Below are 14,098 nucleotides of genomic sequence, written 5' to 3'. Positions count from 1 at the left end.
TGTACATGTAATTGTAATTAATAACGAATTTAGTTGGTCGCACTAGTGCGCACTGGCGCATTCAAATGTTCAACCAAATTTGCTATAAAAAAGTTGTTAATTCCTTCTCTTTCCAATGGCAGAGAGAGATAGGCTGTAGGCGATATAGCCTTCCACGCGTGTTCACCGGGGTTTTGCTACGGGAACGGCGGGTCAAGACAATGTGTCTTTTAGTTTAATTGCACAACTTTTATTGCACTCCCTTATTATACACCTTTCGTCGATCGCACCAACAGTCTAAATAATCGCTCTACGACTATATTGATGAGCGCTATTCTGCCCGTCGCGAGGACTGCATTCGTCCACATCAGAACACAGACCTTAACTAACTGAGACTGCACACACGCATCGCGCATAGAGAGAGAGTTTTGGAGGGAACGCATGTGATTGGTCGCGCAATGGTGGCAAGAGTGAGCGGGATTGGCTGGTGAACAATCGCAGCCCATTGGTCGCCGATACAAAGACCGCGTGACGCGGGGGTTCGAAGACAGAGTATCAAACAACGCCGCCCGCCTTGAAGGGTTTGCCTTCAACGTGCTAAGTTAAATGAATTATAATGCTCAAAGAATTTCAATAGGCGGTCAATTTACCGGTCGAGAAATTGTATTAATTCTAGGGTCGCAAGCTTAAAAAATAAATGACTAATTAAACCTTACTAAAGGATCACATATGCGGTTCTTACATCTAAACGCAATGTATTAGACGATTTAACGCGTGAACTTGAACACAAAAGAACATTTACAACAACAAAAATTAGCGAATGATTATAAGTCGGTAAAAGAAAAGTACAATGAAATTGGAGGAATTGAAAATCTGGAAGTTAAAGAGGTAATATGGCCAATTTGGTGAGCGGCCTAACATAAGAGCCCTTGTTGGTTTTAACGGTGGCCGAGCGCGCTACACCATCAGATCCGATGTGTATTTCCTGGACGCGTCCGATTGGCCATTGCAGGGGAGCTGTCGCTTGCTGCTTTATTATGACCAGTTGTCCCGTTTCCAGTTGCTGGCCCTTGGAAGTCTGCCATTTGTTTCTTTGCTGCAGGGTGTTGAGATACTCCTGACTCCATCTACGCCAAAAGTCCTGACGCATTTGCTCAATTATTTGCCAACGCAATAACTTATTTACATTTATATCATTTAAATCCGAGGTAGGAAAACTATTCAACGGAGCCCCGACCAGAAAGTGCCCGGGACTTAGATAATTCATGTCATTGGGATCCGAACTTAATGGAGTGATAGGTCTCGAATTCAAGATTGCTTCTATTTCACATAGAACAGTTTGCATTTCCTCGAAAGTCAAGTGGGCGCTGCCTATTATGCGTGCTAGGTGAAATTTAACGGATTTGACCGCAGCCTCCCATAGCCCACCGAAATGCGGAGCGTTGGGGGGGATAAAGCTCCACTCAGTTTTTTGTTCATGTAAGAAATGCTCTATGAGACTTCGAGTACTGTCGGCCTTAAGGAATTCATAAAATTCTTTTATTTGCTTTTGAGCTCCAACGAAATTAGTCGCGTTATCAGAGTAGATACGTTCCGGTTTCCCCCTACGCGCAATAAGCCTCTTGAGAGCAGCGATGAACGCGTCGGTGGTAAGATCGCTAACAAGCTCTAAGTGTACCGCCTTAGTCGCGAAGCACACGAAGACGGAAATGTACGCCTTGTGATTACGCGAGTTACGACGCTTACCCTCCCGCAATATTACCGGGCCGGCGTAATCCACTCCGCAATGCGTGAACGGACGTGATACGGTAACGCGACTCTCTGGTAAGGAACCCATCAATGCCTCAGAGGAGATAGGTTTTACTCTAAAGCAGGTCACACAACTGGCAATTATCTTTCGCGTTGTCGACCTCAAAGAGAGCGGCCAGAATCTTTGTCTTACTGCTGCCATGGTGGCTTGTACGCCCGAATGCATGTTGCGGACGTGTTCTAATTCGATTATTCGTTTAGATAAATCGTGATGTCGCGGCAATACTATCTGATGACGAGCGTCGAAGGCAAGAAAAGAATTCTTCAATCTTCCTCCTACTCGAATTAGTCGGTCCTCGTCCATGAATGGGGAGAGACACAAAAGATTGCTAGTCTTCTTTATTTCGCGGTGGTTGATCAAAGAATCATATTCATCTGCGAAGGATTGTTTTTGGATGACCCTACAAATTACGTTTAACGAATGAGTCATTTCCTTGGGCGATACAGAAATAGTCAACGGTTTCTTATTCTGGGGAGTTAATGCCCTAAAACAATAAGCGACGATGCGACAAATTTTGTTTATATTAGAGAACTTGTTAAGTAGGTCATCAATGACGTTAGGATGTGAGGGTGCAGCAACGGCACAAATTTTCCTTTGTTCGGGAATTTCGTTGAGTAAGACAAATTCGCTATTAGGCCATTGCTGTTCGGGTAATTGCAGAAACGGGGGTCCGTTCCACCACATATGTGACTGTGTTAGCTCATTAGGGAGCATTCCTCGTGACAATACGTCTGCTGAATTATCGGATGATGCCACGTGACGCCATTGACGCGGTTCGGTTAGCCTTTGAATTTCACCGACACGATTCGCGACGAAAGGCAACCATTTGCGTGACGGAGAGGAGATCCAATTTAGGGATATGGTGGAATCCGACCATAGGGTAATATTCGCGTTAGACATGCTAAATGATGCCTTGACTTTGTCGATTAATTGGGCAAGTAACAAAGCGGCTGACAATTCTAATCGCGGAAGAGACACTGCCTTGAGCGGAGCGACTCGAGATTTGGAGCAGAGCAGAACAGACTTGTATTTGTTGTCCTGTCTTAGTGCGAACGTATAAGCATGCACCGTAAGCGCGCTGACTGGCGTCGCAAAATCCGTGCAAATCAAAGTCCTGACTATGAGTACAATCTTTAACACAGCGAGGAATCTGTAGCTGCTTAATGTCGGGTAGCTGTAGTTTGAGTTGCAGCCATTTAGTGTGAGTATCCTGAGGCACTGACTCATCCCAATCAAGGCCTGATTGCCAGAGATCCTGTAATACGAGTTTTGCGATTACAATGATGGGACCTAGCAAACCTAGTGGGTCAAACAATCGTGATACCTCGGATAATATCAAGCGTTTAGTCACGGGACCGGAAACGAGACTGGGTTGATAAGAGAATCGGAAAAAATCACCATCCTGATCCCAGAGAATGCCCAAAATACGAACATCGCTATCCTTTTCAAATGATACAATCTTGTCTCCGCGGGGGCTTACGCCTGACAGCAGTTCGGGGCAATTGGATCCCCACTTACTGAGTTCGAACGACGCTTCTCTGAGTAATTGTATAGTCTGATCGCGAATCTCGAGAGCATCTTCAATCGTTTCAGCGCCTGTGAGCATATCGTCAACATAAAAATCTCGTATAACGCACAGTGAACCGAGAGGATATTGTTGCGTACGTTGCTTTGCGTGGTGTTTTATTGTATTTGTGGCGACGAAAGCGGCTGCCGCGGTTCCGTAGGTGACGGTCATCGCTTCATAGACTTCAATGTTTGAATTGTTATCCTTACGCCAAAAGATTCTATGTAATCGCGTTTGAGAAGGGTGAAGCCGCACTTGTCGATACATTTTTGTTATGTCGGCCACGAGAACGACTTTATGAATGCGAAAACGGAGAAGTATGGATGCGAGATCCTGCTGAACAACAGGACCGACGAGCATGAGATCATTCAGAGAAAATCCGGTATCAGTTTTGCATGAGGCATTAAAAACTACGCGTATTTTGGGTCCCTCAGTGGTTTGTTTGAAAACACAATGATGAGGTATATAATAGACACCCTGTTCGTTCGGCGATTGCTCGTTTATTAGTTCCATGTGCCCTAACGCGATGTACTCCTCCATGAATTCAGAGTAAAGCGCTTTTAAAGTAGGGTCGCGGTCGAGACGCCTTTCTAATGCGCGAAAACGATCCAATGCAATTTCTCTAGAATGTCCGAGGCTGCGTGCCCAACCTTCCATTAAAGGCAATTTAACAACGTAACGTCCTTGAGAATCGCGAGTAACAGTCTCTAAAAAGTACTTTTCGCAGTCTTGTTCCTCGGAGGTATAATTGTTAGGATTGTTGGGAATATCCTCAATTCGCCAAAATCGTTGAAGCTGATTATGTAATTCGTCGTTGCTTATAGTAGTGTGAAGAACGATTGCTTTCTGATTTTGCGAGACGCGCGTGCCCATACGACCACCCATGATCCAACCGAATCTCGTTTTCTGTAACGTTGGATGGTTTAAAGAGGCCTTGATTTGACCCACGCATAAGAGAGTCCAAAAAACTTCCGCGCCGACAAGAATGTCAATATCCGAGGATACGTTAAAATTAGGATCGGCTAACTCAATGTTTCGCGGTAAGTTAAACGCCGATTTTTTCATGCTGAAAGCGGAAACGCTATCGGTTACGCGATTAGTTACTATGCAATCGAGAGTAACGGAAAATGAATTTAGTCGCGACTGTAGTTTTACATGAACCGCTTCTGTGGAACGCGTAGCTGTGCCATTTATGCCTGATATGGACATGCTAACGGAACGAGGGTTCAAACGTAAACTATTGAGACATTCCCGAGAAATGAGGTTAACTTGTGATCCCGAATCTAAGAGGACTCGACAAGGTTTTTGTGATCTGTCTGCGGCACAAACTAAGGCAACGGCGGTTGATAATAATATGGATTTACCGTCCGATACGCTAGATGTATGAGCAGTGACCGCGTCCGGAACGGCTGGCGCCGCAGTGCCTTTATCGTTATTCTTTTCACCGCTTGACACGGCTTGTTCTGAACCCGTGGTCTGTAAGTGAAGCAATGTGTTATGTTTACGGGTGCAAGTTTTGCAACCCCCTGACGTGCATTTATTCGCGGTGTGAGCTGTTGATCTCAAGCAATTCAGACATATTTTACGAGTGCGAGCTTCTGCTATTCGTTTAGCAATGGGAAGTGCCAGAAATTGAGGGCATCGATAAATCAAGTGCGCGGCTTTACAGTATTCGCAATTCGTATTGGTGGCACCATTACACGATACCTTTTGCTTACCATGTGGCTGAGAACGCGAGCTATTACCGGATTTGCTGGTAGCCTCGAGAACTCGGCATCGATGTGACAGAAAATCGAATAATTTTTTTAATGTTGGCAATTCTGAGTCCTCCAAGGACGATTCCCATTCGCGTGACGTATTCGTATCTAACTTGGAACTGATAATGTAAACCAAAAGATCGTCCCACGCGTTGATCGGGCGTTTTAAAGCGGTTAGAGCTTGTACATGACGAGTTGCGCCATCGGTGATTTGCCGTAATTCGGAGGCGTTCTCCTTTGTCATTACCGGCAGATCTACAATTGATCCTATGTGGTTATGAACTATTGCCCTTTTGTCATCGTATCTACGTTTGAGAAGATTCCATGCAACCTCGTAATTGGCGTCCGAAATTTCGAGCGAACTTAACACCGAAATTGCCTCTCCCGATAACGCGGCTCTCAAGTATTGTAGCTTATTAATATCACGGAGCGTAGGGTTCGTGTGTATGATTGAGGTAAATGAGTCGCGAAAGGGGAACCATTCATCGTATTTCCCTGAAAATTTGGGTATATCAATCTTTGGCAATCGAATGGCACTAAAGGGCTCCGATAGCCCTGAATTATTTGCTGAAGTTCCCGGCAAGGACGCCGCAACGGTAGGTGTCGCAGACGAACCTCTTAGTAAATCCCGCATCTTAGCTGATAAATCAAAATAGGCCGTTTTAAAAGAATCCCTGTCAATGGCCTCGGCCTCATTGAGCATTTCTAATTTAGTTTGTACATCGTTATACTCGTCCCAGAGTCGCTGCATTTTGTCTTTGCGCTCTTCGATTTGAGACAATATCGCTGGCGAAGGGCCTTGGATAGAGTCGACGTAATTTTTAATACGCGTACATGCTGCTTTAACGTTCGAGCGTCGTTTTTTAATAGCATTGAAATCGGCTTCGGTAGCCATTGCAAAAAAGGGCTTCTGGTCGGGTAACGCTAAATAATTCTCTTTACCTTTACAATGTTACGGAGCGTTGACGAAGCGCAATGGGAGTGAGAAGGATGACACGACGTGACTGCAGACGATCGACGCATGCGATTGGTCGCCGCGGAAGACAAAGCAAGATGGCTGTCGAAGTCCGTTGCCGGCTGCTTTCCCGTTGCGTAGCGGGAAGATGGCGGGAAAATGTCGGGAAGATGGCGGGAAGATGGCTGCCACTACTCGATGGCTGACGATTCCGGGTTGATCGGCGGGGAATGATCCGCATCGATGTGGCCCGAGTAGGCTGTGATGATGACCTCCTTGATTTCGGTGTGATGTGCACCGGCGAGGCAGATCTCGAATGTGGTTGAGAGGATGCCGCAAGTCGGCGGCTGATCGGGATGGCGTCGATATGTGATGCAACCCGATGGCGACGGGTGGGCCTTGGCTAGCCCTAGATGTGGTGACGACGAAAAGGAGATCGAGAGCTCGTTGAGTATCCGGCTCGAAGGACCAAATGTTAATTCCTTCTCTTTCCAATGGCAGAGAGAGATAGGCTGTAGGCGATATAGCCTTCCACGCGTGTTCACCGGGGTTTTGCTACGGGAACGGCGGGTCAAGACAATGTGTCTTTTAGTTTAATTGCACAACTTTTATTGCACTCCCTTATTATACACCTTTCGTCGATCGCACCAACAGTCTAAATAATCGCTCTACGACTATATTGATGAGCGCTATTCTGCCCGTCGCGAGGACTGCATTCGTCCACATCGGAACACAGACCTTAACTAACTGAGACTGCACACACGCATCGCGCATAGAGAGAGAGTTTTGGAGGGAACGCATGTGATTGGTCGCGCAATGGTGGCAAGAGTGAGCGGGATTGGCTGGTGAACAATCGCAGCTCATTGGTCGCCGATACAAAGACCGCGTGACGCGGGGGTTCGAAGACAGAGTATCAAACAAAAGTGACATCCATTGGTTGTCTACATCTCAAGCAGTTTTAACAGTATCAGAGCGATGAACAGAGTAAAAGTTATCTTAACAAGTTTAAAAGCTATAATAATTGTTACACGTTTTAATAATTATCTCTACAATTATTTCTTTAAAAAATACACACATAAAAAAGATAATTATACAGAAACTGGGCAACCTCACCGATTTTGATGACTTTGACATGTTGTCAAGGACGTAATCTTGAATAAATTTTCCTTATATCTTAATCGGCGGTCATTGTTTATATAAAAGTTAAGAACAAATAATGTAACTAAAAAATATAACAGTTTATGTCAGTGCTAAGGGAAATAATAATTTACTGATATGTGCGTGTATAGACGGTACGTATGTAGGCGGGGGAGTGGCTACCCCGCATGCAGGGGTGGGTGGGGTGAACTTCAATGTAATCAAAGGTCTGACCCAACCCAATTGTTGTATGGGTGAGAAACTTTCCACGCGAACCAAGGTCCACCCCCATCCATCCCTGCTTGCGGGGAAGAAACGGTAGCCTCTCCCCGCCTACACGTGTACTATCTACACACACATATCAATAAATTACTTCTCTTAGAACTAATGTTACTTTATAATACCTAAGAAAAGTAATAAAATTGTAAAACTTTAATTTGCCATTTTTTCTAAACCAATGCCGTCTCTCACTTAGGTATTTTTTGCGTAGCATTACACAGAAGGGCCCCCTCCCCCTACAACATATTTAAGTGGCGATAAAATCAGTGAATGCTGACTTTTTATGCATATTTACCAAGAAATGTAATAATTTGAATCTTAATTAAAATTTTTGTTGTATATTCAATTTTAAAAGATTAACTAAAATAATTTTCAAAAAAATCAATATTTAAATTAAATTTTACATGTCAGCATCTTAAAGCTTATTAAATTCCCTTCAAAATGACCTACTATATTTTTCAATTCTGCCCATAGACTTTTCCGGCAATCACGCAAAATAGGTGTAGTATCTCATAATCGAGGTCTTTCCTCTATTAGTAGAACTACTTTATTAAAACTACTATTAGTAACAGTACTTCACTATTTTATTGTTAGTTAATTTGTTTTTTGGTCAATTCCGCACAGAATGAAGAACGGTAAAAAACGATAATCCAGTACTCAACAACTGTAATAAGACATGACTTTTCTGTTTTTCTCTAAAATATATGTTAGTTATTTTGAAAGGTTATTTCTTACCGTAGCAGCACCTTCTAATGATACCACAAACAATCCAGCAATATTCAAAGTGAACGCCTTGGTTCTTCTTTGCAAGAGGAACAGTATCATTTTTTGTATTAGCAACGGAGCTACGTACCACTGAACGTTGTACCTGCGTGATGATTAATTAATAATTGAGAAATACAAATAAAATCTGTGTCTACAGTTTTATCATACCTTTCTTAAACTACGAGTATATATTAATATTACAGTGATCCATATAACGAATGTGTGCATATTTGTTGTACGGATATATAATATAATTTTATCGTATAAAATAATTTCTTACACGGTGACAAAAACGTTATCATTATGATCTATAATTTTTTGCCCAAAATAGTTGCTTACAAACATGTAAGTCAAGAGATACATCATAATTATTAATCGTAATAAGAGTTCTTCAATATCAGATTTAAAGGATGTTATCTGAAAAATTTAAAATACATGGATATTGTAATAATTGTCATAAAAATAAAATCAATATTATAAAAAAAATAGCAATTAATTAGAATTGTCTGAATGAACATTTAGTAGTAATTAATCTAATTATTATTATTTATAAGTATATATATCATAAAACAAAGGCAGTATTTACCAGATAACCATTAAGACTTCCGCACATTACACCGGTTATTATCAAAAAGGTGAACATTATTTTAAATCTATGTAATATCGACTTAGAAAATCTTCAAATAAAAATATTATATGCGCGTATTTTATATCCTAATTATTATATATATATATACATATATAATTTATATTGCTTATTATATTGCTTACTAACTTCATAGCTTTGCGATGCATATCCACAGCACAAATTAATCTTTTGTATATCAAATATTCGTTTTGCAAGCTGTTTTTTCGTAGAGTTTCGAGTGTCATTGTACGTGCGATACGATAACTGCAAATGATTCTTTTGGCATCATTAAGTGGCCTTTCTATTTTTCCAATTTGATAGATTTTTTATTTGTTTTTATATTTATTCCTTTACCAGGTAATTTGAAACATTCCACATGCATGTTGTAAGTAAACTATGAACATTGTTCCTGTCGCTATCATTGAAATTAACACAATAAAAAAGGCTGCATTTGTATGGAAAAGTATCAAGTAGAAATATCTTTTATCGACAAAGTATTCTGTTACAAGCAGCGGCGAAATACGTGCGTGAGTTTCATTTATAGACAGTAAGGTGTAAAAGACGCGCGACCAAATTGGGTATAAAATTAAAATAATTATGATAAATATACCAACCACTGAAAAATATTTAAAGGTCAATTATTTCGCTAAAAAATTTATTATAAACTCGCCGCGCGTTTAGTTTTCTAAATACTATATTCCAAATATATTAATTCAAAGTAAATCCAAAGCAGTTGTCTTACATGTTAACGCAATCGTGTTACGTTTTGCATAGATAGCATACTGTTTTATGATATTGATTTCATTTTCGTCAGTTAACTCGTTACAATTATGCTGCAGTTGCTCCAGCAAACACTTTATCTATCAATATTGCACTATTTCTCTTAATCACATTTTTAAAAAATTTTCTCGTTTGTATTCTATAAAAAGACTTATTTTTCGGAAATATTTTTGAAGAATTGATCTTTTTATACAATACAACTTGTTTCCCAAAAATAATACACATATATGAATACAATATATATATAATATATATACAGCACGAGAGAGACACTCGAGAAATTATTGAAGCTGAATAGCTAATATTTATGTAATTAATCAACAAAATGAAATAAATTGAACATATTACACTACAGAAGAATTTCATAATTATTATCTGCATATAGCGTGAAAAAAATATTTGTTTATTATGTACATGTAAAAATAAAATCTACAAAACAAATAAAAATTTGGTTAATTGCATAACTCAATAATATAACATGTGTATTTAGGAAATATCGACATGGATACTTTCATGAAAGAAATATCCCCAAGATTCTTTAAAAGCATAGTTTCAGTTATTAATGTTAGATAGCATATGTAAATTTTTAAAATTTTAAAGAACGCTTCAGTTATTGTGTCAGTTCAGTAACCATCTCGAACTGATTATTGAGTTATGTTATGAACTGAATTGTTGATCCTTTTTTATAATATTAATTTTTACAAGTTTATATATGACTTTTCTTTTATACTACATGCTGGTACAAAAACCTGGTTTATTTCTGTAGCGTTTAATTTATTTTCTGCTTTCTGCTTATCATAAAATGAAATCGGTTTAGTTTTACGAACTTCCAAATTGTCATTCAGTATGTTTTACTTACGACTTCAACGTTATTACTAAATATACTATATTTAATTGCAAAGGCAATGTAAAATAATACAGATGCAAAAACATTAATGTGGAGATCTGGAGTACATTGTGATGTCAGAAATGTTGCAAACTGCAAAGAAATTTTTTTTATATAATTTTACACTGAAATTATTATCTATTTTCTTATACAACCAGAGAAAGGCTCTAAGTCTTTAATTGTTTTACAATGTACCATAATTTAACATGAGAAAGCTATTTAACTGCAATATATATTAAGCAAAACTAGATAAATTAAATTTTTTTTATATGTAATAACAAACACATGTTATAAAATCAATATCAATATATTTAATATTGTGACGGTCTTATACGATTTTGATATATTAAAACGCAAAATAAAAGATTGCTAAAAATAATCGTTATATTCTCTTTATCTTGTTATTATATAATTAATAGTATATTACACTACACTCGGCTTCGCCTCGGGGCATCATGACGCGCAGGGCCGAAAGTTCAACTTTTGGCCCGCGTAGTGTATACGATTTTTCTTCATCGCCGGTCGAAAGTACGTTATTAATTTTACTTTTTTTAACTTTAAATGTTAATAAGCATGTTTTTGATGCCTGCCCCCGACGCGACATTTGCGGCACGAGCGAAGCGAGTGCTGCTGGTCGGGGGGGCAGGCATCAAATACATTCCAAGAGTCAAGTCTTGTCATATTTTGTAAAAATAAATTAATTCTATTCTATCAAAAATGTATTTATTTTCATTAGTTTAACAAATTATATTAATTATAATAAAATTTATAAACAAGAACAAATAAATTGTTAATTCATTGTTAATAAATTTTAAAATTTCATCCCATTTCAATACCAAGGACTTTTTCGGTTTGTAACCTTTAGAGTTATTTTTGACTAAAGCTTTCAAGTTAAGAAAATTACCTATGCTAACATTGTCTCTTGAATTTAATGTGCTTTTCAAAATTGACCAAACACTCCATAAAGTTGACGGCTTTAATTTTTTAGATAGGTCCTTAAAATACACAACCAAATTATTTTCTTCACAGTTTGACAGTGAAGTTTTGTGTTCTATCTGCCACTTTTTATACGTGTCGTAAACAAGATTGTATCGATCAACAGACATCTTTGGCAACGTATCTGTATTTATTATCAATCGCGCTTCTGCATCGAAATTTCGTATAACTTCTTCCTCGTCTACGGATTCATCAGATGACATATTGACAGAACAATATTGATGACTATTTTTAAAGTTAAAAGGCGTTAAGGTTTAAAGTTATAGAGAGCGCGCGTGTACTTCTCACAGGAAGTAAATGTTAAACTTTCGTCCCTGCTATTAGGGACGAAAGTACGTACTTTCGACCGAGGTATGAAGAAAAATTATTAACATACCTGAGCTAGGATAAAGGTCGCCAAAACACTAAAAAGCAATGCGAACTGAAGTTGAACAAGTTTAGACCTTTGATAAGGCCACAGACCAACTGTGAGTAATAGAAACCGATTGAGGCTAATATGTAAAGAGTCGATACAGATCATTTCTCCACGAGCACGCAAATGTATGTGACACCGGAGAGGCCAGTTCGCTTATTTTTTCTTCTTTTATCAGTTGCATATTGTATTGTTCCATTTTTTTTCATACTCTAGCTTAAATTCTAACGTAAATTATCTAATTTAACGACAATGTAACAAAATATTACCAAGAGATGGGAACACGCGCAATTTAACAATTTTATCTGTAAATAAGTCGGTGATTAAGCGACATAAGATAATAGAACAGATGTTTATTTCTCATAGGTAAATACTTATAAATTCTCTGACAAAATATGACGATATACCACCGTGTGATCAAAGTACCTTATAAAACAACTTTTACTGGCTATTTGCACCTTTTTTTTAAAAAAAGAAGTGTGTGTGGTTCAATTGATTGATTTGAATACGGCAGCAACGTAATAATAATAACAGATGTTTATTTTCCATAAAGAAATACTTCGTGAAAAGGGTTGCGCGCGTGACAGCGTGACAGCGGACTGCGCAGATGCGCGTTTCTACCCCTTCCATTACAGCGCGTTATTATACTGTAACGTTCCTCATTCTAGTGCGTGCTGTCTTGAGTTACGGTTATTTCTTCGCAATGGTACAACTTGTACTTGAAATGTCGATGTAACGGTTGTCAATGTATATTGCTGATAAATGTTACATGTAATTCCTTCTTGAAAATATCTTTGATTCTAGTATTTTTGTATTTCCTAAATGGCGTTTTCTTACTTTTGTTTGCCGATTGAATCTATTTACATTTTTATTTTAGAAAGAATGTATAGTTAAATGATCGATTTTTATGTGACAACAACGAATATCTTCTTGTTTGAAGACATTAGAAGTGTTTCTGTTATACAAGATCGAACTGTTGTAAGCAGTATAGTTGTTGCTGAAAAAGCAAAAATTGGCGGATCAATGAATATTTATGAAACAGTTGCTCATATAATGGGTAAGCAGTTTTATGCAAAGCTATATATATAAACAAAGAAAGATACTAAATACATATAATGGCCATAAAATAGAAGTAAAATCAAAATGTTATTCCAAGTATATTTATATATTGGAATAAGTAATATTAAAAAAAAAAAAATATTTTTTGCACAAAATTACAGGAATACTTATAATATTTGGAAAATTATCTTACAATTACTGCAAACTTAACACTTTAAGTCTTAGGAGGCCTCTACGTGTTTCTCTCATTTTAATTATTGTATAATTTGGGTCTTACAAGAGGACCTTCAGGCTAACGGATTTTTTTTTTTTTTTCGTACTTACTGTACTTGAGGGTCATCACTCGGACATCAATTTCCCAAAGTATTAAGGCGCGCTTTTCAAAAAAACTCGAGAAAATCGATTTTAAAGAATTCCGAGCGCGCTATGTACACAGAATTTTAATTTTAATGTAAAATTTATCAAATTTATGTTAATTAATATTTAATCGTTTTCAATTTCGTTTTCAATGAAAAACTTACATCTTCTTATTTTGAATATTGGTACAAAAATGAAAAACGTCAGGTAGGAAATAAAATGGTTTTATATTTTTGAAAATTATGAGAAAATACAGCGCAAAAATGATATTAATAAAAATATTGTTTAACTTTTAAAAGTGAATTATATGATATGAAATATATATATTTGTTTAAAATATATTGTATACAGAGTCGTTTTACACGTCAATATTGCACGAACCAGGATGATAATCATCGTAAAAGCAAGGGAAACAATAAGTTTCACGGCATCTAGCACACCGTACAAACGCAGATATTTTACAGGCGCAAGATTTTTTTTAAAATGTTTATTGAAAAACATACTTTATTGACGTTCATAAAAATGTCTCTGTCATCACAAAGGTTTGAAGCGAATCGCCACGCGTATCGAATCATGTTCTTAAAGATTGGAGAGAACAGCTGGTGATGCACAATAGATTGAATTTTAATGCAATTTTCTCGAGAATTAATTAAAATGCCTGTAAAATATCTGCGTTTGTACGGTGTGCTAGATGCCGTGAAACTTACTGTTTCCCTTGCTTTTACGATGAA

General features: G+C 38.0%; 2 protein-coding genes across 5 annotated transcripts; both read right to left on the bottom strand.

Annotated features, from left to right (window-relative positions):
• Positions 1 to 859: 859 nt before the first annotated feature.
• Positions 860 to 5,864, bottom strand: LOC143901909 (uncharacterized). Its single transcript, XM_077414541.1, has 6 exons — positions 5,729 to 5,864; positions 5,064 to 5,608; positions 4,721 to 4,832; positions 3,308 to 4,459; positions 3,188 to 3,191; positions 860 to 3,044 (listed from the first exon to the last, which is right to left on the bottom strand). The coding sequence occupies exons 1-6, from the start codon at positions 5,862 to 5,864 to the stop codon at positions 860 to 862; spliced, it is 4,134 nt and encodes a 1,377-aa protein (XP_077270667.1).
• Positions 5,865 to 8,009: 2,145 nt separating this feature from the next.
• LOC143901916 (uncharacterized) lies at positions 8,010 to 12,072 on the bottom strand. Of its 4 annotated transcripts, none has more exons than XM_077414545.1 (9): positions 11,916 to 12,072; positions 10,517 to 10,636; positions 9,620 to 9,737; positions 9,232 to 9,493; positions 9,025 to 9,141; positions 8,836 to 8,926; positions 8,530 to 8,666; positions 8,220 to 8,352; positions 8,010 to 8,148 (listed from the first exon to the last, which is right to left on the bottom strand). In XM_077414545.1, the coding sequence occupies exons 1-9, from the start codon at positions 12,057 to 12,059 to the stop codon at positions 8,095 to 8,097; spliced, it is 1,176 nt and encodes a 391-aa protein (XP_077270671.1). In that variant the 5' UTR covers positions 12,060 to 12,072; the 3' UTR covers positions 8,010 to 8,094. The 4 variants fall into 4 exon arrangements, with proteins under 4 accessions (XP_077270671.1, XP_077270674.1, XP_077270672.1 ...); XM_077414548.1 differs by having other exon boundaries at positions 9,232 to 9,271; XM_077414546.1 differs by lacking the exon at positions 10,517 to 10,636.
• Between the last annotated feature and the right edge of the window lie 2,026 nt (positions 12,073 to 14,098).

This window comes from Temnothorax americanus, unplaced genomic scaffold, assembly GCF_048541705.1.
Source record: "Temnothorax americanus isolate GAGA-0224 unplaced genomic scaffold, ASM4854170v1 Scaffold37, whole genome shotgun sequence".
NCBI lineage: Eukaryota > Metazoa > Arthropoda > Insecta > Hymenoptera > Formicidae > Temnothorax > Temnothorax americanus.
The sequence above is the reverse complement of the archived record's forward strand: the minus strand, read 5'-3'. Positions and strand labels throughout refer to the sequence as shown.

Coding starts and splice junctions, on each gene's coding strand:
- LOC143901909 (XM_077414541.1), bottom strand. CDS start 5,864: ATGCAGCGACTCTGGGACGAGTATAACGATGTACAAACTAAATTAGAA. Junction 5,609..5,728: donor GATGCGGGATTTACTAAGAG/GTTCGTCTGCGA, acceptor CCAAATTTTCAG/GGAAATACGATGAATGGTTC. Junction 4,833..5,063: donor AGCCACATGGTAAGCAAAAG/GTATCGTGTAAT, acceptor CTTCACTTACAG/ACCACGGGTTCAGAACAAGC.
- LOC143901916 (XM_077414545.1), bottom strand. CDS start 12,059: ATGATCTGTATCGACTCTTTACATATTAGCCTCAATCGGTTTCTATTA. Junction 9,494..9,619: donor TAACACGATTGCGTTAACAT/GTAAGACAACTG, acceptor AATATTTTTCAG/TGGTTGGTATATTTATCATA. Junction 8,353..8,529: donor GATAACGTTTTTGTCACCGT/GTAAGAAATTAT, acceptor ATCATCACGCAG/GTACAACGTTCAGTGGTACG.